The sequence below is a fragment of the Eulemur rufifrons genome, chromosome 4 (assembly GCF_041146395.1).
Source record: "Eulemur rufifrons isolate Redbay chromosome 4, OSU_ERuf_1, whole genome shotgun sequence".
Lineage (NCBI taxonomy): Eukaryota > Metazoa > Chordata > Mammalia > Primates > Lemuridae > Eulemur > Eulemur rufifrons.
The window spans coordinates 71,881,179-71,905,713 of record NC_090986.1 but is presented as its reverse complement, the minus strand read 5'-3'; the positions used below and the strand labels follow the sequence as shown (position 1 = coordinate 71,905,713).

General features: G+C 32.5%; 1 protein-coding gene across 4 annotated transcripts in view; it reads left to right on the top strand.

Annotated features, from left to right (window-relative positions):
* Window positions 1-24,535, top strand: part of NBEA (neurobeachin) — a 563,351-nt gene that overhangs the window by 46,167 nt on the left and 492,649 nt on the right. For all 4 annotated transcript variants that reach the window (XM_069467350.1, XM_069467354.1, XM_069467352.1 and 1 more), the window contains exons 2-6: window positions 12,009-12,240; window positions 15,994-16,094; window positions 16,356-16,451; window positions 18,113-18,234; window positions 19,804-19,930. In XM_069467350.1, the coding sequence (XP_069323451.1) occupies window positions 12,009-12,240; window positions 15,994-16,094; window positions 16,356-16,451; window positions 18,113-18,234; window positions 19,804-19,930 (678 nt within the window). The remainder of the gene's footprint in view (window positions 1-12,008; window positions 12,241-15,993; window positions 16,095-16,355; window positions 16,452-18,112; window positions 18,235-19,803; window positions 19,931-24,535) is intronic.

Here is a 24,535-nt window from a genome sequence, read left to right as displayed (position 1 = left end):
TATTTATTTCTTTTTTACATTTTTAGTGGTTTTTTTACAGTTCACTGTATGTATCGCTAACTTGGCAGTCTCTACCTTCAAATAATATACCATTTCAAGTATAGGATAGGAACCTTGTAAAAGTATCTTTCTCCTTTCCTGTACTTTGGGCTATTGTTGTTAACTATTTTACTTCTAAATGTAAACCTCATAATACATTGCTGTTGTTTTTGTTTTAGACAGTTACTTACCAGTTCTGGGGCTCTTCAATTTTTTGTGTGGACTTAAATGTCTGTCATTTTCCTTCTGCCTGACAAACTTAACGTTCTTGTACTAAAAGTCTGTGAGCAACAAATTCTCTCAGCTTTTCTTTGTATGCAAAAGTCTTTATTTTGCTTTTATTTGTGAAAAGGATTAGGATTTTCAGTGTTAGAGTAGGATTAGAATTTAAAAGCATGTAGTGGTTTGGCAGTTAACACTTTTCCCTCTATTTACTTGTCACTTGGCTGCTAGCAGTTAGGTATACTTCTTATATCTGTTCTTATACTCATAGAAAGCAGTTATAAAAGTGGTTATACTAATTTTAATAAACTTCACATTGTTTTAACTGTATTTGAAAGATATATTTTGAAGTAGGCACTTATTGTATGATAGTCACTCCCTTTGTTTTCCGTTCTATTCCCCAGAGTTTTTATGGACCACGTTTGTAGCAGCATTTGTTATACTCTTGGGCATAGTTATTTCCATACCACAGAAGGATCGCCAATAGGAATTACTTGTGGTGAGGAATAATTTTAAAAAATAGGAAACAAACACATAATTTTCTATTTTGCTTGCCTTTGTTTCTCAACTGGTTTCAGGATCATTAACTTTTATTATGTCCATATTATTAAGTATTTTCTTATTATTTACTGAACACTTATCTAAAAGTCATTTATTTTACATGCTAATGGTTAATAGCAGATCTTGAAGGTTAGATGACTAGTAGGTACATATATATGTCTTGGGGTGTGGTTTCTCTGATGTTGATATACTTAATTTTTTGTAGTATTGAGAAGACATAGATTTAAATTCAGATGCTGACACTAGCTTTGGGCTGGTTATTTGACTTATGCCAAACTCACTTTCCTTGTTTGAGATACCCATTGCACAGAGTTATAGAATTAAATGAGGCCGTATACATAAATTACTCAGCACATAATTATTAACAAAATGGTGATTCTTAATTATTATGTTTCTACTTACATTTTTATTTTTGTAAAATTCCATATAAATATAGCTTTATCTTGCAGGGAGTTCATTTTCAGAAATTAATAATTTAATAACTTTATAATTTAAATTGTACCTGCTTTTAAAAATAATTTGATTGGCTTACAGTAAAAGATATTTGTATATACTAAAAGAAAGGAAGCAAAAAAAGCAGGAAAACAGCATAAAGGAAGGAGATAATCATGACAAATGTAGTTATCAAAATTATTAAAAGTTAAGTTATTTTTTAACTTCCAGGCAGCTAAGGTAAAAAGAATGATAGCTTACACTACTCTTACTGTATAATAGAAAGCATACTAGTTTGTTAGTGTACTTAACACTTACCCCTAAATTTTATAAGAGAAGTGTATTTCTTTATAAAGGGACACTGCCAATGTAATTGATAATGGAAGTCACCTATAATTTAGATGTCTAAGGAGATGAGAAATTACACTACTGTCTTGTATTGTATTCTTAAATTGCTTATATTTTAAAGGGCCTTCATATCTTTTTTCATTCATCTTTTTTTTCCTGTATAATAAGTCATATTAAATATAATACATAGTACCGCTATAGTACACCCCACAAAAGTGTGGGAACAGAGAAGTGGATACTATTAAGTTTGAAAAGAAATGTTTCAGAAGGCCTTACCAAGTAGGTGAAAGTGAAGTTGAGCATTGCAGGATTACTAAGGTTTTGACAGACACAGAAAAGTATGTGAGTCTGTGTTTATGTGTATATGTAAACGTATTTGCCTATGCAGAGGGAAAAGTATGAGTAAAAACAAGGAAATATGAGACTTATATAGTGATCATATAGAGGGACGTGGCTGAAGTGAGCTTAGGAAGATTAGGTTAGGTCAGAGCTTGTAGGACCATGAATACTGTTAAGAAATTTGATCTTTCTTTAAAAAAATCAAAAGGTTTTTTTTTTTTTTTTTTTTTTTTGTATACCTGGGACATCCATGTTTTAGAATGAGCGCTCTAGTGGGAGAGTAGTTGAAAGATTGGATAAAGGAGATATCTCATCTTCAGGTTTAAATTGTCTCTGACTAGTTTGTCTTACTATCTCTTTAATTTTCTTCTCCATTCTCATATTTTACAGACTCTTGTTATTTTATTGCATTAGATTAGTGTAATAACCAGCTAGTGGTTCTTTTCTGCTCTAATCTGTTTTACATACTATTAATATGCTGATTTTTTTTCAGAAAAAATTTTAATTGGCTCCTTATTCCTACTCTATAAGTGAAGAAATTATTTTGCATTTTGATGTTTTTCTTGGAACTCCTTTATAATTTGACTTTATTTCTCTACTTTCTATTTTCTGACTGTTATCTGGTGTTTAGCCAGCATTTCCACTCTTCTTTAAATTTTATACATTCTTGTTTTTTCCTACCAGAGGGCACTTTGTATTGTCAAATGCATGGTAACATCTTCCTTAGCCTTCTAGACCCAGTGCGTATCTTATCTTTTTATGAAGAAGATGAAATTAATAAATTGGACTTCATTAAAATTAAAACTTTTGCTCTGAGAAAGACCACATTAAGAGATTGAAAAGATAAGCTACAGACCGGGAGAAAATATTTGCAAATCACATATCTGACAAAGGACTCATATGTAGAATTATAAAGCACTCTCAAAAATCAACAGTAAAAGAACAAACCAATCCAATCAGAAAAATCTTTGATTTCTTTTATTGGCGTTTTGTGTGTTTAGAATGTAAGTCTTGTACATAGTTTGTTAAATTTACATAGGCAATTCATTTTTTAATGAATGTAAATTATATTATTTTTTTTTTATTTTTTATTTTTTTGAGACAGAGTCTCACTCTGTTGCCCAGGCTAGAGTGCCATGGTGTCAGCCTAGCTCACAGCAACCTCCAACTCCTGGGCTCAAGTGATCTTCTGCGTCAGCCACCTGAGTAGCTGGAACTACAGGCATGCACCACTATGCCCGGCTAATTTTTTCTATATATATATTTTTAGTTGTCCATATAATTTCTTTCTATTTTTAGTAGAGATGGGGTCTCTCTCTTGCTCAGGCTGGTCTCAAACTCCTGAGCTCAAACAATCCACCTGCCTCGGCCTCCCGGAGTGCTAGGATTACAGGCATGAGCCACTGCGCCCGGCCGATATTATATTTTTAATTTTTGGTTTCCACATCTTTGTTACTATTATAGAAAAATACAATTGACTTTCATAAGTTGATCTTGTATCCTGTGACATAGCTGAACTCACAATAGTTCCAGAGATGTTTTTATGGATTTCTTGGGGTTTTCTATGTAGGCATTCATGTCATATATAAGTAGGGACAGTTTTATTTCTTCGTTTCAGTTTGTATATCTTTGATTTTCTTTGCTTGCCTTATTATTCTTCATAGAACTTCCAGTAGCAAGATGAAGAGCAGTGGTTGTGCAACTGTCAATACTGTCTAAACTTTCTATCACCCCAAATAGAACCCCTATACCCATTTAGAAAAACCTCCCCATTTTTCCCTCCCTTACCCCTGGTAACCTCTAATATACTTTGTCTATAAACTTGGCCTATTTTAGGTATTTCATGTAAGCGAAATCACACAATATTTGTCCTTTTGTTTTCTGGCTTATTTCACTTACAGTGTTTTCCAGATTCATCCATGTTGTTGCATGTATCAAAACTTCATTCCTTTTTATAGCTGAGTAATATTGCATTATATGGGATATATTACTAAAGGTTATAAATTTTTAATACTTAGTACTAGTGTTGGCCTTTCTTTTTGTTCATGCTTATTCGTATTATTTTGTTCAAATCAGTTTATATTGATTTTCATATAAACTTTTATTGTCTTCTTGATTGTATAAAAAATATATGCTTTACTTTGACAAAATCCAGAAGCGTTTTATAAATATAATATTCTTTTGAATCAAAGGAAGCTAACAAAATATAGCATTTTTTCTGCCTGTTCAAATATGCAGTTGAAGTTGTATGGTAAATTTTTCATTTCAGCTATTGTTCAATTTCAGAATTTTTATTTGTTCATTTTTAATAATTTCTCTTGTTGATATTCTCTATTTGTTGAAATATTATTCTTCTTGTTTCCTTTTGCTCTTTGTCCATGGTATCCTTTAATCTTAGAGCTATTTACGACAGTTGATTTAAAGTCTTCATCTAGTAAGTATAAGCAATACCTTGGCTTTCTCATGGACAGTTATTATTTTTTTTCCTACAGATGGGTCCTAATTTATTGATTCTTTGAATATCTTATAATTTTTTTGTTGGAAATTGGACATTTTGAATATTATCTTTTGGAAACTATGGAAATCAGATTCTACTTTTCCTCTCGGTTGAAGTAGGTTATTGTTGATTGTTTGCTTAGTGATTTTTCTAAACTATATTGTAAGGTCTGTATTCTCTATTGTGTGGGACCATTGAAGTCTGTGTTTTGTTAGTTTGGTGGTCAGTTTATGTTTTGACAGAGTTGCCAAAAAAGCCTGGCTCCCAAAAAAAAGGAAAAGCGAAGAAAAAACACTCTCCCAGTTTTTACAGAGTGACTCTGTTGGGGCCCTTGTTCAGTGCTTAGTCAGGCTATTTACCTTTTACTTATATTTGTGTAGAGACTTAAGGCCAGCTAGAGGGAAAAGCTTAGGGTCTTCTTGGGCCTTTTCTGAGGATGCAGCCTGCCCTTGTCCTGCATGTGGCTTTCTCAATTCCCTGTACACATGGGAGCTTTTCAAATTCCTTATACCGATACATATCTTCTTTCTCCACTGTTTTTTTAACCCAGCTTCCAGGTCTGTCTATTGCTTGTCCCCAGTGTTGTCTCTTGGCACAGGCTGCTGCAGGCAATACCTGTGTCTTTAAATGCTTTCGGGAAACCTGTCCCAGCCCTGGGAATGCTCTGAGTTGTGTAAACAAAGGGAGTTCTTTGCGCCTGTCTCTGAGGGAGCTGCCAGACAGATGGAGACCCACAGCCACAATTCTTTAAGAATAAGGTTGGTATTGCTCCCTCTGGAACTAGCAATTCTTACTACTATTGCCGGCTGCCATCCTCATGGCTTTTGCCAGTCTGGGATGTAGGGGATTGTAGATGGGTGATTCAAACCACCACAACACTCTTTTACCATAAAGCAGTAGTTTTTTTCACTAAATCTTTCCCTGGTTGTTTTATGTTTTTGACTAGATTTCAGAATTTGTTGAAAGTTGATTCTTACAGTTTTTGCCAGCTTATTACTTGCTTTTGGGGAGGGATATTGCCCACTCTGCCATTTTTTAGTGACGTCACCTCTAGCTGTTTTTTCAAAGGAAGATGTTGTAAACTGATTTCACTTGAAAGTTGTTATATACTGGAAGTGGAAATTTATTTAAGTCTGATTTTAATAACTAGAAATTGTGTATAGTGTACTTAGGAAATTGAATAGAGAAAGTGTGCCTTGCTACACTACAAGTCTCTTGAGTTTTATCTGTACTACCCTGTATGAAATCTTGCATATTTTCTGAGTAGTAATAGAAGAAAAAGTAAGGCAACTGAGGAATGTAAACAGGGATAAGAAAACATCTTTAGCTTTGTGATTACCTCTAGAGCATTAAGAAAAGTTATATGGCAATAACAGCAATTCATTGCTGAAGGAGAAACGTAAGAGTACAGTAGAAAGCCTGGCTAACAATGTAGGTACTCACCATGGAAGTGAAGCCTGTCTTCCAGCCTGCTTCCTTCCTTCCTGTCCTTCTGTCTTCCCAGCCTGGCATCTTCCTATTTCATGTTAAATACTAAATAACTTGCGTGTGGTTGACAGTATGCTTAGTAGGATAGGAATTGTCCTTATCCTTTAGAAGCTTATTAATTGTAATATAGAAGAAGGAAAGAAATCTGTAACTAACTATGGTATCGTATGTTTTAATTAGCTCAGGTTGCTATAACAATATAGCGTACACTGGGTGGATTAAACATTTATTCCTCACAGTTCTGAAGACTGGGAAGTCCCACAGTTTAGGTGCAGCAGATTTGGTTTTTGGCAAGGGCCCTTTTCTTGGCTTGCTGATGGCTGCCTTCCGGTTGTATCCTCACATGGTAGAGAGAAACAGCCCTGGTGTCTCTTCCTCTTCTTATAGGGTGCTAATCCCATCATAGGAGCTCCACCCTCATGGCTTTATCTAAACTAATTACCTCTAAAAAGCACCATTTCCTAATACCATCACATTGGGTGTTAGGGCTTCAACATATGAATTTTGGGGACACAAACGATTTGTGGAATGACTGCTACGGTCTGGATGGCTGTAATGGGAGTTCAGAGAAAGGCCATCTTTGTGAGTACTGGGAAGGGTTTCTGGATTAAGTAGTCTCTAACCTGATATTGGGAAATTAATGGAAGTTAACAAATCCAAGGTTTATGAGGGAACCCTATATCATGCATAGGGCGTAACACATATAGAGGGTTTTATTAATAGATGAACTGAGAGATACCATTGTAACTGGGGAATGGGAAATAGAAGAAGCTGAAGCTGAAGAGTTAATTTGGGCTTTCTGAGAAATGTTATCAAGTTTAGAGTTTATCCAGAAGAACAAGTAACAAAGAAGTCCAACTGGTTAATAATGTCCAGTTTGATCTGATTAATGAACATTGAATTATTCCATATGATCCTCAGTAATAATCTGAGATTTCAAATTAAGATATTTAAAGACTCACTCTATACTTAAAAAAAAGATACTTAAGTGGCTAATATTTATAAACCTTAGAGCTCTTAGAAGACAATATATTTCCAAGTCAGCATTTTGTATTTCAAATGTTTTATTCAGTAAATTATGTAAATAAAAGTTATTGCTATTTAAAAGGCTCAGCTATGATATTTATCTTACATAAATTCACATAAGACTTATGCTTGGGTAGCAAGCACCATTGTAGACCACTTCTCTTGCAGTAGCAATACCTTTTAGAATTTTTAGAAGAGGCCCTGGAGGAATAGAACACCCTTAACTGTGCAAATATAGTGTCACAATGACACATTCAGATTTATAGGAAGTCTCAATTGGTTTATCATTCTCTTTTATACTGTGGTCACAGTGATTTGGCACACCTTTTCAAAGAACAGATGTTTTCAATATTTAGTTTTGTGTTTAATTTAGCTTTTTCAGCTATGTTGCATCACTTCCTTTGCTTTTAAAAATGTTTTCCCGGGCGTGGTGGCTCACGCCTGTAATCCTAGCACTCTGGGAGGCCGAGGCGGGTGGATCGCTCGAGGTCAGGAGTTCGAGACCAGCCTGAGCAAGAGCGAGACCCCGTCTCTACTAAAAATAGAAAGAAATTATATGGACAACTAAAATATATATATACAAAAAATTAGCCGGGCATGGTGGCGCATGCCTGTAGTCCCAGCTACTCGGGAGGCTGAGGCAGTAGGATCGCTTAAGCCCAGGAGTTTGAGGTTGCTGTGAGCTAGACTGACGCCATGGCACTCACTCTAGCCCGGGCAACAAAGTGAGACTCTGTCTCAAAAAAAAAAAAAAAAAAAAAAAAAAATAAAAATGTTTTCCTACGTACTTTCTTTTATGGTATTTTTTTGATAATTCTCCTATATTTGAACCTTCAAAATCTTCTATTTTCTTGCTGAAATAATTTTTAACAAATTTTCTTAAATTTTTTTTTTTTTTTTTTTTTTAGGCAGAGTCTTGCTGTGTTGCCCAGGCTGGAGTGCAGCAGCACTCTCATAGCTCACTGCAGTCTTGAACTCCCTGGGCTTAAGTGAGTCTCCTGCCTCATCTTCCCAAGTATCTGGGACTACAGGTGCATGCTATGATGCTCAGCTAATTTTTAAATTTTTTTTTATAAAGATTGGGTCTTGCTATGTTGCCCAGTCTGGTCTTGAACTCCTGGCTTCAAGTGATCTTCTCACCTCAGCCTCCCAAATTGCCGGATTACAGCAAGAGCCACCATGCCTGGCCTGGTTGTTTTCCTTTATTATAGTTTACTACCTCCAGAGGGTTCATTTTTTTTTACTCACAGAAATCATAATCTTTCCATATTTTACTCCTCATAAAGCTAATATAAACATCCTCTCTCTATTGCTTTTTTAAGTCTAGACCTCTGACTTCATAGCCAGGCATTTAAATTCATTTTGTAGTCTAGGTTAGAATCTTGGATCTGCCACTTGCGTGTGACCTTGATCATGCTGCTTAACCTCAATCTTCAGTTTCCTTCTGTGCGGCAATTATGCCTCACAGGGTTTCTTCATAGGATTGTTTTAGAGAATTGTTTAAATAAGAAAAGTCAACTATTTCTACTTCTTCTTAAATGCTTTAGTTCAGGGGTCCTCAACCAATGGTGAGTTGTATGATTATTTCATTATATATTACAATGTAATAATAATAGAAATAAAGTGCATAATAAATGTAATATAATTGAATCATCCTGAAACCATCCCCTCCTCCCTGGTTTGTGGAAAAATTGTCTTCCATGAAAATGATCCCTGGTGACAAAAAGGTTGGGGACTGCTGCTAGTAGTTGCTGATAAGTATTGAACTACTCATTACAAGTGAGTAAATATTTCCCTAATCTTGGGATGATGGTTTCATTCAGCAGTTAGCCTCTTTAACACTAATGTATTAAAAGTTATAATAAAGGTTAGAAAGACCAACTCTCTCTAGAAAACATAGGAACACTCTACACCATCTACAATGAATATTTTGTGCTTTCGGCAGTGAAATCAGGGAGCCATAACTATACTCTTGTAATTAAATGATATATAGAAAGGGACATTGTGTTTTTGACTGTGAAAGATGGAAATTCAGGCTTCACATAACAGAGCCTGATTGTTAGAGTTACAGATATTAATTGTTAATTCCTTTAAAAGAAGACTTTTTTTCCCTACTAAGCCCATCTCTGCTATTTACACATTTAATGGTACTTGATTTGCTATAAACCAGCAGTTAAACTGGTTTATAAGATCAGTTTAAAATTTTTTTCAGTGCTCTTCCATTTTAGTGTACACATATTGTTCCACAGATTTATTCAGAGGCTTATGAGCATAAACCTCAGCATCTTCTTCTATTGTTTCAATCAGTGAGTGCTTGTATCATTGATTTTCACACCTTTTTATTTTTTTAATATTGTTTATTTCTAGAGAACCTCTTCTGATTTGCTCAGCACTGGTCTACAAGATTCATAGTAGTGACTGACTTAAGTCAACTGGACATATTAATATAATAATGAATAAAAAGTCTTTTAGTAAGACTGTGGATGGTAAAAGTGATGTTTGAGTTGGTTTTGATAGATGTCCAAGTAGTATCTGATAGCGTACATGATCCACAATAAATTTACTTTTGCTGGAAGCATAAGACTTAAGCTGGTGGGTTTCGTAGTACTTCAGAGGTATTGGATCAGGTGACTACATTTCTACAGTTGTTAGAGGACTGGTAATAGCTAACCTAACTGAATGCTAGCTATATGCCTGCCATTGTGCGTAAGTACTTATAACCCAGTTATCTCATTTAATGTTCACAGCAGTCTTATTAGATAGGAACTTTTATTCCCATTTTGTAGATGAAGTAGCTAAGGCTTAGAAAAGTAGCTTCATTAGTTGCAAAGCTAATCAGTGGTACAGCTAGAGTCTGAATTCTTTCAGAGCCAGTCTCTTAACCACTGTTGTAGCTACTTTTGTTGATAAGCCAGAAATAGTAGAAAGAGATTAGTTGATTATAAAGTTAAATTTTGGCTCTGTTATAGTGAAAAATATATACAGAGTATGATATTTCAAAGTTTGAGACAAATGTTTTTTAAAATCTTTAATTTTAGAAGACTTTAAATATTTTTAAATCAGATTGTATTGTTTATATGGACTTGCATGAAGACAGACTTCTTGTGTTTGCATCCGGGGTCCTCTGTTTCATAACTTTTTTCGAGGTACTTAAAATAAAGATGATAATAGCTTCTTAGTAGATGTAAAGCACTTAGACTTGTACTAAATGCTATGCAACGTCAGGTGGTGGTGGTATTATTATTTATCCTATTTATATCATACCATGTTGTCATCCATCTATATTTGTGAATACCTCACAGTGATAGAAATTAATTCTACTTCTTGATCCTAATTCTACTTCCTGTCTGTCCCTAGTCTTGCTTTTCCTTTGCTTCCTCTTTCTCAACTACTCATATCTCATATTTTATGTTTTCTTTCATACTTTATATAACTTGTAAGCCAACTTCAATTTTTTTTGGAATCAGGTAGGGTATATACACACACACACACACACATATATACACGCACATACACACACACGTATATCTTTGTTTTAGGAATTTAGCACTGTTAGTACATGGACTTTTTCTTGGCCATCTATATATCCTAGTTCATAGAACAGTAAGTTCTAGACTTTAATATATAAAATATTTTGAAACATCATTGAGTCATAAGAAAGAATGAAATCCTATCATTTGCAACAACATGGATGGAACTGGAGAACATTATGTTGAGTGAAATAAGGCAATCACAGAAAAACAAATTTTGCATATTCTTACTCATATGTGGGAGCTCAAAATTAAAACAATTGATCTCATGGAGACAAGAGAGTAGAACAATGGTTACCCGAGGCTGGGAAGGGGAGTGGGGGATAAAATGGGGATGATTTATGGGTGGAAAATACAGTTAGATAAAATGAACAAGATCTAATATTTGATAGCACAACAGAGTGATTATAGTCAACAATAAGTTATTGTATATTTAAAAATAACTAAAAGAGTAGAATTGGAATATTCCCAAAACAAAGAAGTGATAAATGCTTGAGGTGATGGATACTCCAGTTACCGTGATTTGATTATTTATACATTGTATGCCTGTTTCCAAACATCACATGTACCCCATAAATATATACAACTATCATGTACTCATAATAATTAAAAATAAAAAATTTAAAAAATTAAACATTTGTTGAAAGAACAAATGGAAGAATGATTTCAAATTTTTCAGGTATTTTGTATATGGTTATTATTTATTCCTAAATTTTCCATTCTCTAGACTGAAAGGATATCCAGTTTGTTAGTGTTCTTCTATAATGATGCTTATAACAATGTAATAGTTCATATGTGATTTGATCAACAGAGAGTAAAAGAGTATTATTATTTTATTCTATGTGTATTTTTCTGTCACTGTACTTAAAGTGTCATTTAGGAGGGATGATACTACTTTGGACTCATTTAACATAATGCCCAGAGTAAAATATGTCAAATCAACTTTCTTTATCTAATTTACATTTGTGCTTTTTAGAAAAAGTATTACAAGACCTTACATATTTTTTCTGTTAAACTTATTTTTAAACATTCATTCCATCATTTCAACATTTATTATAAGTTGTACTAGTATCAGTTTCATATTTCTTCATCTTCCATATACAGAGATTAGACCTAGCTGTATCTCTTTGTCTGTAAGTTTAGTAATATGAAAAAAGAAAATGAATTTCATGTCTTAAAATTTACCTATAGTGAACTCTGTATTTTCTATTATCACTTTTAATGACCAAACCCTTCTTTTTAGTAATTTTTCCTGAATCCCACCCAGTAATCACATGCTGTGCTGTGCTTTTTTCTTCTAGATTTGAAATCACCCTTTCCCATCTGTGTGAAAATTAGATTTGTTTGCTAGTTTCAATTCTTAACAGTGCTTTTCACTTGATCAAAATTATTTTTGCGACAGATGACTTGAAATTTTTTAGAGTAGCTATGCTTTTTTGTTAGTTGAATTTTTGGTATTATTTTATTTTATAGTTATAAATAGCCTCCCATGTTATTGCTATTGTTTTCTTTTTGCTTACTTTCAGCTGGTTGGTGGAGAATTTGACTTGGAGATGAACTTTATTATCCAGGATGCTGAGAGTATAACGTGCATGACAGAGCTATTGGAGCACTGTGATGTAACATGTCAAGCAGAAATATGGAGCATGTTTACAGCCATTCTACGAAAAAGTGTTCGGAATTTACAGACTAGCACAGAAGTTGGGCTAATTGAACAAGTATTGCTGAAAATGAGTGCTGTAGATGACATGATAGCAGGTATGGGGTTATCTGATAGGATAGTATAATTTATGTGTTTATAAAGTTTCATGTACTTCTTTTTGTATTCTTTAGGTGATATATAGATTTGTTGAAACTACTTTGATTTGAAATAAATAGAAATACATGGAAATTTTGACTTGTACATTAATGGAAACCTAAAAAGGGAAGAAGACAAATATAAGTACTGTATTAGACAAACATAATTACTAATTTTACTTTTCTAAGTTTTAGAAAATCTCAGTACTGTGGAGTAAGTGCTATGAAATCTTTCAGAAAATAAACCCAGTATCTTTTTATGTAGTATGTACTTAAGACTTTACATGATTAAAATATCACAATACATATTACCATTCCGCATAATAAGCCCTTTACCAAATTCTCCTAGTTCCATGCCCTTCAATCTGGGATATATGGAATTATGATAGGAAGCAATAAAAGCCTGAGGATAAGCATGGCGTTTCTTTTGGAAGTATCTATTTAGCTTGTATATTTTTGGAAGAAACTTTTATATTAACATAAACTCATATAGAATATAACATAAAATTTGCACAAAAGTTCCAGATAAAAATACTAATTTTTGTGCTCATTGTGTGTTATTTCAAATAATCACTTTGAAATCTATGATTCTTCACCACCAACCCTTGATCTCCCTACAAATTCATTCTCCCCTGTGGTTTGATGCATTTCAGTAGAAATGTTTTGAATGATGATCCCAGAGAAACAGTTATTCCCAGAGCAACAGTTATTCCCAGAAAGTAAGTTTAAAGTTTGAAATGTTGATTCTCACAAGCCATGCATCTTCAGCATAAGTATTGTCTGACATAAAAGTGTTTCCATAATTCTAAAAGTGCTAATATTACTCTTCACAATATCATATCTGATCCTTAAAAGTAGTTCTGACACCACAGAATACTACTTAATATTTTGACTTATATATTTAATTAATTTTAAAATTTATGGAACAAAACATTAAACAAGAAAGAGTGAAATGAAGAATGGATTAAAGAAGGATGCTCTTTTGATATTTTCAAAAACTTGATTTTCTTAGAGAGTATGTTAAGCTTATTTCTAATTGCTTTCAAGGTGGCATATATCTCTTTTTGAAATGATTTAGCATTCTCTGTATTGGGTACTAATGGCTAACTTGATGAGAAATGAGAGTCAGACTTAACGTTTCTTGAAATATATTTTTAATGAAAATGTACCATTTCTATAAATTCTAGTTATTTAACAGAAATTTATTTGTATAAACTTACATGTACACATGATATGTAGAATATAATATGATCTTTCAATCCTCATAGCTGAGTTTAAGCCCTTACTTCATTTTTGTTTTGTTTTTATAAATAAAGTGGCTGCCACTTTATAGAGTACAGTTTAGAGAATGAGCCAAATTACATGCATAGTAGTTTACTGGTATATAACTCATCAATATTGACATGTAAAGTCACAGTGAGGGTGATAGTACCATAGAAATTCATAGTTTGACATTTTCTAGTATTAAAGCTCCTTAATTCTCTTATTTCTTTCTTCAGTAATAATAATACTGAAAATACAGAATTTTTACTTTTTGTAATTTTAAGGATTTCCCTTTAAAAGAGCCTGATGATGGAGGGATATGAGAAAAAAGAATGTATGTCATAAAAACTACCTCTGTCTTATTTTTTAATAGATAAATTAAAATTAAAATTTCATACTAAGGAAGAACTAGTAGCCACCAAAACACTACTAGATATTCATCTCTGAATGTGTTGTAGTATGTTAAGTTCAAAGAGGTACTTTTCTTTTTTTTTTTCCCCCCAGATATTAAAATTTACTTTTTGTTTATGGAGATAAAAGACAAGATTGATAATTTTGGCAGAGATCTGAAAACTGTGAAAGAAAGAGAGAGAGAACAAAAAGGGAGGAAGGGAAGGAGGGAGGGAGGGAGAGCAGAGGTACTTTTCATTTAATAATGTAGTATAAGTGTCACTTGAAAGTGGTTAAACATTTATAGTAAATTGATAACAGAATTTCATAGTCTTAGTATTTTTTCTCTTTAAATATCTTGTACAGGAAAGAAGACCTTCTGTAATAAAGCTAAACTGAGCTGCTTGGTTGTTTTACACATACCATATATAAGGAATTTTTAAAATTTTGCAATTAAATACAAATTAGATAGATTACTTTTTTTTTTTTCTTAGTCCCAGTACTGATAAAGGGCTAGTTTTTGTGACATACATAGGAGATGAGACAAAGGCTTGCACGTAGAAGTTCAATTTTTTTAAAAAAGGATTTTATGTAAACCTTTAAGAAATCTTTTGTGAAGATTGCCATTGCAGCTAATTGCTTAAAAATGCTTCATATTAGCTTAGGGTTTTTAAGGTAATTGATTTTTACCTATCATTCTTTCTTAGAAAGAGATCTCTGAATTACATGTACTAACATTTGCATATATTTTTGTTACTTAAATGATGAAGCAAACATTTTGATTCATTAAAAGATTGCTCTCAAAAATGAAATATCCACTGTCACAGTTTTGTCATAGAGAATGCTTGCTTATTGTGATGTTGGGTACAAGTCAAGTAATTATTTATTGATGAAAATAACCGTATTAAATTTCTATTTTTGAAATATACAAATAATATTTTTAAAAGTTCAAATTTCAGTCATTAATCTGAATATTGAATAATATACATTGTATATCAATAGCCAATTATTTTAACTTACCCTAATCTTTTTTATTAAGTGATGATTAACTTTTAGAATATACATATGTATTGGTTTGTAAGAACTTGTATGTTTAATTAAGAAGTGCTTTAGAAATTGAGAAAATGAGGTGTAAGTGTTATACTTAGATGTTTAATTTCTTAAAAAGAACAGTTGACAGAGGTATTAATCACAATGTGTGGAGAAAGTAATGAGAGACAAAGGATTAAATGTATAATTTTTCTCATTATTTCGTAAGCTGGTGAGTCTGTTATATGCACATAAACACATTAGCATAGTAGATACCACTAGTAATGCATTTAAATTACACTTCCACTTATAGACTAGTGAGTAAGAGTGAGGGTTCTGGAGCTATACTGCCTGGGTTTGAAGCCTGACTTTAGACTTTAGCACTTGCTAGATATGTGTTCTTGGGCGATGTGAATAAGTTATCTGTGCCACAATGTACTCATTTTAAAAGGGGATAATAATGGTACTCACATCATAGGCTTGTTATGGGGATTTGTGAAGTTAATGCATGTAAACCACTTAGAATAATGCCCTGTGTGGAGTAAGTGCTTAAAATGGTTATTAATGGGCCAAGGAATATTTTAAGAATATATTTTATTAAGAATAGATAATTCTGGGAGAAAGTGTTATTATCTATCAGTTTTTCATTTGTAAATAACCAATTTTCAATGTTAAATCTTTGTACCTTTGCATATTTTTACTTCCCTTTCTTTCCCTGCATACAGCAGGATTGTGTATATGTGGTATGTGTGTGTTTACTCTGGGAATATATAAAATCTATTTTTTGTATCTACTAAGAAAGCTTAATTGAAATGGCAAACATAATGGGGAAAAATCCTATAGTCAAACAAATCTCTTTGATTATCTGAGTATTTAAAAATTGTTGATTAGAATCACCATTCATGAGGACATTTAGTTGTATTAGACATATGTATATGACAATTGATAACTTTGTATCTTACAAAAAGTATATGACCTTGACAGATGGCAGCTTATGACTAGAGTTCAGAATAACTTTATTTTCCTTTGAAGATCTTCTAGTTGATATGTTGGGGGTTCTTGCCAGCTACAGCATCACTGTCAAGGAATTGAAGCTTTTGTTCAGCATGCTTCGAGGAGAAAGTGGAATCTGGGTAAGCTGTGGTCAGAGGGAGAAGGATTCAATATTAGTCCATTAATACTTAATGTTCAAGAATTTGTCTGTCTCTAGAGAGCTATATACTTGAATTTCTAGTGGAAATGGTTTTCCTCTTAAATGATTTAGTAAATATTTAGTAAATGATTTCAAATTAATTTTCTCTCTAGTTAGAAAACAGTGCAGTGCCTAGTGTGGCATGTTAAATATTATTGCTAAATTGGTACAATGACATTTCTTTCTTTTATTGTTTCCTCAGCCAAGACATGCAGTAAAATTATTGTCAGTTCTTAATCAGATGCCACAAAGACATGGTCCTGATACTTTTTTCAATTTCCCTGGTTGTAGTGCTGCGGTAAGTTTTAAATACATGTGTTTATTTTTATTTATTTATTTCAGGTTTGCTCCATTAAGATATAATTTACATATAATAAAATTCATCAGTTTAAAAAGTAGAATTTGATGAGTATTGAATAATTATGTAAGCACCATTATAATCATGATTTGGAGTATCTGTCATTCCCGAATTCCCTTGTGCCTGTTTGAAGCCAGTCCCCTCCCCGGCCACCGTCTCTTGCAACCTGTTTTATTTTGTGTTCCTATAGTTTTTAGACTGTCATATAAATAAAATCAGTCTTTTGTTTTAGGCTTCTTGCACTTACCATAATGCTCTTGAGATTATCCTTGTTGTAGTTTGAATCACTTGTGAATATTTGGCCACCTTACGATTATTCATTGACCATATATTGCGTGTTTTCTATATCTTAAGTCACAGTGCTGGGGATGTAGATTATATTAATATACTTACTCTTGAACTCTAGTAGATAGCCGTGTAAAAACAGCTTGTTACAATAACGGTTATAAGTGATGCTGTAGATTTAGGTACTGAGAGCTATGGGAAAACAATGAAAAGAAACTAAGTTGGGTTGAAGTCTAGAAAAAAGAATGTATTAGCCTGGTATTGAGGGATAACTGGGATTTTTGCCTGAAGAAGTGTTTTGGACAGAAACAATATGTTCAAAAAGAAGATCTGTAGAAGAACAGGTAGAATAGCTGGTATGTTTAGGTATACTGTGGAATGCGGGGTCAGGTAGTAGAAGAGAACAAAATTGAAAGGGTTTGTTGGAGCCATAATGTGTGTGAAGAATCTTGGGTAACTTGAAGAAATTTAAACTTTATTCTGTGTTCAGAGGATTTTTGGTGTGGAAGCTGCATACAGTATTTGAGAAAGGCCGTTGTCAACAATATGAAGGATCTGTTTAGGGAACAGATCACTTGTAAAATTATAATGGGTAATTATGTTTTAGTGGAATTTGGACTTCTAGAAAAATAAATGAATTCACTCAGATGTTTCTTGAAATCAAGTCAAGTAATCAACCACTTTCTTATTTAGTTTTTAGAATGGCTAGATTTTATTTGGTTGCTATTATCAATGGAGTCTTATATTATTCCTTTCCTACTTGTGAGTGGATCTAAATTCTTTTGGTTATAAATTTCAGTGATTAAGTTTCTGAATAATAAATCTTATGCTTTCTCCTTCTTTGCTTCCAAGTTACAAGCATTTTGAACACTCACTCTTAATCTTTGCATTTCTTCAATATTGATTCCATTAACATTCTCTAGCACCATTGTTTTTGGCTTTAAAGATCCAACCTCTTTTAATCAAATGAATTATTACTGAAAACCTAGCATAAACCACAGAAAACTGAAATTTTGAGGCATATGTATAAGGGACTGTAGACTGGTAAAACTAGAGGGGCACTTGGAGTATAATCTGAAACTCACTATAGAGATGAACCTTAATTCACTGAGTGTTTGAAAACTTAGTGCTTCTATAATCAACAAATAATGTGTATATGTTATTTTAGTCGGAACAGCTTTTATTTTGTATATGTGTTAATCATTTTCTGATATTTTATGTTGATTATTTTTAATCTGGAAAAGCCATATTTGACTTCAGCTACTATCACATTTCCTTTAATTGATACTTTTATATCTTTTTTCATTGCCTTGTAGGCAATTGCGTTGCCCCCTATTGCAAAGTGGCCTTATCAGAATGGCTTCACCCTAAACACTTGGTTTCGTATGGATCCATTAAATAACATTAACGTTGATAAGGATAAGCCTTATCTTTATTGGTAAGTGATATGTTTAATTTTAGGACTTTGTCTTTAAGCACTTCAGTTGTGTAAAAATATAGTATCAAGGTAATGTACTAGATAGAATATGTATGTGTTAAAACTATAAAGATACAAATCAATTTTATTTATTTATTTATATATTTATTTAGCTGTTGATTCTAGGTGACCTGCCTTACTGTTATTAACTTTTTTCAATTGCAATTTAAGAGTCAAAGGTTACAGACCTTCTCTGTTAGTCTGCTTCAGTGTAGATCAGTTGTAGGATTTTTCTTGAGGATTGCTGGTCCCTGATCAAGAAGAGAAAAAAACCAGTCTTATCAGATTTCATTCACTTTGCCTTTTCACAGACTTTGTTCTATCAGCATAATTGACATATACTTTTTAAAATATTGATAATAAACATATAAGAAATTATAATCAGATAAGGTTAATTATTTGGTATAGACAACTAGCAGAATGAGTTGATAAGGACTGAAAGCTTGGTAATTTTTGTATGTCAGTAATACACAGTGCACCATATTATCAATAAGAACTTCAAACATTCATTGATTGCCTTACTGTATACATATATATGTGCTAGGCGTTGTAAATGCTTATTTATACTAATTTAATGCTTGTAATGCTCTGAAATAAGACTACCTGAGTTTAAGTCATGATTTCACTATTCTACTTACTATATATCCTGTGCTTTGATGTCTTCAACTATAAAATTGAGGATAGTGATAATATCTATCCCATAGGGTTTAATGAGACAATAATATTTAAAGTGCTTTTATACAATGGCTGGCCCAGAAATATGAGTGCAGAAAACTCTGAGCTACTACTACCTTATTTGCTCTATTACAAAATATTAAATTATAGATTGTAATGCGAGGGAGTTTTAAATAAGCATCTGAGCTGTCAAACATAAATGAAGTTGGACTTCAGAATGGTCATTCAGGGAGATCATGTATAATTTCAGTGATACCTTCATTTTTCAAAGCATTTAAAATTTTTCTACATAGCGATTGAATTCATAGCTAGGAGGAGTGTGCCTCTAGAAGAAAATAACTATACTTCATAGTCATATCTCTTTACTTTTTAAACTAAAAGTGTACTCCTTTCCTTGATCAACTGCATTATTTATCAAATTTGGCTCTCATTAAGTTATTTTTTTTAATTTGTAAGCTATTTTCAATAGTTACAGCAGAATTAGAAAGCAAGTTATTTTTTAAACGTGAACTGTGTGTAAATGTGTTCTGTATTTGCTGATTGCAGATGGTTATTAAGTGTAGATGTAGTCTACTTGGTAGGCTTTTGTTATTCATTTGTTCTTACATATTTGTGATATTTTAAATTGAAATATTAAAAGCTTCCGTAGCTTCTATTTTCTAGTTTAAGTTTCTTATCTTTTGGTTATTCTAATCTAAACATTTTATGTTTTAATTTAGTTTTTATTTGGTCCATGTTAAACCCCTTCTACTCTATAGAAAAATAAATTTTATTTTTATAAGAATGTTTAATAGGTATTAGATTTATAATTCTTTTTATCAAAGGATATTATAATATTTTCAGTTTTCTTTACAGTTTTCGTACTAGCAAAGGAGTTGGTTACTCTGCTCATTTTGTTGGCAACTGTTTAATAGTCACATCACTGAAGTCCAAAGGAAAAGGTTTTCAGCACTGTGTGAAGTATGATTTTCAACCACGCAAGGTAGGTGAAAATAAATGTATCTGTTGAAAATGTCGCAATTCACCATTCCCATTTTCTTGAAACTCACTTTTTATGACTTCCATGATAGGCTCATCCACTGGTTTTTCTATGACTCTTAATGATTTTCTTTTATCCTTGTCTACATTTTCTTTTAACTTTTTTGTCTATCTTTTGCCTTCTGTAAGATCAGTTTTTTGACCTCTTGTAGTGTATTTCTCTTACACTCTCATTCTCTTATGGTCTGATTTGTTCTATGGCATTCTTTCAATAAACACTGAGTGCCAGACATAGGCACTGGGGATATTACAGTGAACAAAACAAGACAACATTTCTGCTTTTGTGGAGTATCGGAATTTTTATTCCATCTCATGGGATCCTTCTGCTCTTATTATCTTCAGAGCTCATACTTATATTCCCACCTGCCCCTAAGATGTTGCCATCTGGATGTCTTTCTTGTCCATGAACCTTAGAATATGTAACATCAGGTTTACTCTTTCCAGTCTCCTGTCCACTCATGTTCTTAAGTCTTCTGTTTTGAGTAACAGGTTTACCATCTTTATAATAGTTGGGACTTGAATCAACTTTTTTCAGGGGTCAAAAACCCATTTTTTGATCACTTTATCAGTTTAATGTTAAAGTCCTTTTTGTTGTATCTCTGAAATATATGTCTCCTTTTATAAAATTCTTTACCTGCTGCTTAAATTCTTCATGTTGCTTTCTCCTCATTTTGTTTTATTTATCTTTTCCTCTTCCAAACTATTTTACATACTAGTATGTAACTTGTCTTCCTGATATCATTATTCCATCACTCAAACCAATCATTTACTTCCCCACTAATTACAGATTAAATCAAAACTTTTAGTCTAGTCCCTCATGATTTGGATGCTTTGTTTTACTGTTTTATCTTTTCCTTTTCCTGTGTTCAATGTCTGGCATGAATTACATTTACTTGTCCCCTCCCCCATAGGTCTAGGTCTTCAAATCCCACCCTGCTGTTATATTCCATTTCATATAACATCATTTCCACGGAATTCCTCCTTGATTTTTCTCCAGTATTTTATTTCAGTATTTCTTATGACAATTATTTCTTTTGAACCTTTATTATTCATTTATATGTACATTATTTAGTGACTTTTGAAATGAAGATCTTTTTGGATTCACATTTGTATTCCCTTACATGCCTGAGAAAGTATTTGAATTTGGTAGACTGTCAATAAGATATGTTGGATAAATGAATATATCATGACTTTAACAACAGAAAACCTTTTTGGTTCATAAAGGAGTAAGTTACATTTATCTGGACAGCTAACTTATATCGAACAGTTTATTTCCTAGTAGAATGAGATATATGAGGCATTGCTATTGATAAAGTGAAAGAAGAAGGGATGGGCGGTGTGGTCAGTGCTACTTTGATAGATAAGACTGCCAAGAACTTTTCTATGTGGCAGTAAGAGGAAAGGTAGTCAGGACAATAAAGACCAAATAATTTAGGTTGTTGCTATGTGATATGCATTTGAAATATAAAACTTACTAGCCTTTGTTTTTGTTCTGGCACATAATATATATTGCAAAAATAAGTTTATTTTCCATATTATACATAGAGAATTAGAGCATTATCCATGAACATTAAAAGAGATTTTATACTTTTTGAGAAAATCTTTTTACAGGTTTTTGGTTTTTTAATGGAAAAGACAATTAATTAGAATGCCAGTAGCTGATATATTCTTATATACCTTCATTCTCATTCTAAAATTTTGGTATATATTATATATAATTTATTCATGATATAATTATATATAATTATAATTAATTTATATATGATATATAAGTTTCATATATATTATACAGAAATTATGCAGTGTCTTCTCAATTTTTTGTACATCTATTAACATAGTATTAACAATTATATTATTTAACAATTATCAGTTGAAAGATTTTTAAAGGCAAATTAAAGTGATTTTATTGACAAATAAAAATTGTATATATTTACGAAAGGCAAACTTTTTTTTTTTTTTTTTTTTTTTTTTTTTTGAGACAGAGTCTCACGCTGTTGCCCAGGCTAGAGTGAGTGCCGTGGCGTCAGCCTAGCTCACAGCAATCTCAAACTCCTGAGCTCAAGCGATCCTCCTGTCTCAGCCTCCCGAGTAGCTGGGACTACAGGCATGCGCCACCATGCCCGGCTAATTTTTTCTATATATATTTTTAGCTGTCCATATAATTTCTTTCTATTTTTAGTAGAGGTGGGGTCTCACTCTTGCTCAGGCTGGTCTCGAACTCCTGAGCTCAAACGATCCGCCCACCTCGGCCTCCCAGAGTGCTAGGATTACAGGCGTGAGCCACCGCACCCGGCCGAAAGGCAAACTTTTGTATGTCAGCTTTATGTTACTTTAATTACAGTTCTGAAGAATTATTAACACTTTGAAGAAGTGTTATTTTAATTACTATTCTTTCTTCTTCTTTTCTTTTTCTTCCTCTTCCCTCATCTTCTCTTCTTTCCTTCTTCGCTTTCTTTGCCCATCCTCTTCAGCTTGCCTCTTCCTCTCTCCTCTTCTCCAGATCATTTCTCCCCCTTGTCTTCATGTCCTTCTTCCCCTTTCTTTCATCTTATTTGGATTAATTAAAACCAGTTTTTAGAGATTCAGACTTGTTTGTTTGTGTGCTATGGATTTATAAATAATTGGCTCTTTTTATAAAGATTCTGTTACAGTTTCAGATTTGATAATGCAGAGAGACTTTTCTTGAGGAAGAGTTACCTAACTGCGATTCAAGGTTTTGCTAATTTGATTGAAGGTTTTGCTGATTTCTGCTGCTTCAGTAATGCTTGCTTCAAGGAGAGAGATGTTGCTCTATTTTTAGTGTTTTGGCCCATGAAATATATCTTTACTTAGTATCCCAAAGAATAGTAGCGACCAGTTCAAAACACATTTTAAAAACTGCTCTAAAGCTAAAAGATAAAATACAGAGAAATGTGTAACTGTATAACTAGATTTGTAAAATATAATTTATTCATGATCAACTGAGGTTTTCTAGAGAGATGTTTCTGCCTATTTGCCAGACTCCATCTTTGTGTCAGAGTAACAAACCATCTGAAAGTCCAGACTCAAGAAAACAAAGACAGATGTGTAGGAGTTCCTATTCCCTCATGTTTAGGCCTGGTCCCCCTTCTAGGTTCAAGATTCTTGGATATACAATGGTGAGATTGTCAACCTTTTTTTAGGAGAGACTGGCTCCTACTAACAGGAGTATTGCTTTACCTTTTGTGATTGATAGTACAAACATAAGAGGCATGATGAGCCCCCATGTGGTGGGAGAAATGTCTTCATTTCATTTTCTTTGTTTGTTTTCTTGTTTGTTTATGATCCTGTGTCTGTTTTGCCACATACAGAAGAAAACATTAAATTTTCAAATATTTTTTGAAAATTTAACATGATTCTAATAAAAATCTTTGCTTTATATTTAAGGGGTAGTAATAGTTTTTTCTATTAAAGAAAACCAATTTAATAGTCATTCATTGATATATACATACCAAATAGTTTAAAGAACAATGATTCTAAATAAATACATTTTATTAGAATGATGTATTCTTTTCTTCAATACAAATCCCAATTATTTTCATACAAATGCTGTTGCCTTTCCTCTAGAAATTCTGATTTATTAGAATTGAGATAAGACCAAGGTACTTTGCCAAATGTGCCAAATTACTTTGAATTTCAATAGAACTGGCTAGAAATACAGAATTACAATTTTCATGTTAGGAATATGGGTTTTTAACAAATGTTCCAGGTGATTTTTATTATCAGAGAATTTTAGGAAACAGTGGTTTAAAGAGTATAAATAAGAAAAATTAGAAGTTATAACCAAATGAAATCATCATTGACCAATAAAAAGTAATTTAATTTACTTGTTCTCACTTTTTCTTTTTTATCCTTTCAGTGTTTCCTTATGAAAACACATTCCCATTTGTAATACCTCTCAATATACAGTGATTCTAAGGGGTGTTTACTGGCCTTTCAAAAAGAAAGCTTTAAATTGAAACTTTTGCTTTCCCAGCTGCACCACTTACCACCTGTTTGACCTTGTGAAAATGGATATAAACCATTAACATATGATCTAATATATAGTAAATTCTCAATACATTTTAGCTACTGTCGATACTTGTATAAATATCATGCTGTTTTTTAATCTTAAATTTATTTCCATATCTTGAAGTTACAATATATTCCTCATGAATTCTTAATATGGATCTTTTATTTCCTTGTTCCTAGCTGTGTCCTTCTTTTATAAATCTGAATTTTGTGTCTTAAATTAAATGCATACCTCACTAAACATAGTATAGTATACATACATAGTTTCCAAGTTTATCTTCATTTCATTTAGTCAAAAAATAACAAGTCAAAAGTTGGGCTCGTTTGAAACATTCAAAAACTCACTTGTGTCTATTACTGTAGATTACATTTTGATATACCAAAGAAAGAGAACAAAAAGTGTTTTCCTATAAGTAAGTACTGTGGCTTTAGCTGAGATAAATTCATTCATTCATCCATACATTCATTTATTCATTCATTTAATTTTATCATATATTAGTGTTATGACCAAAATCAAACT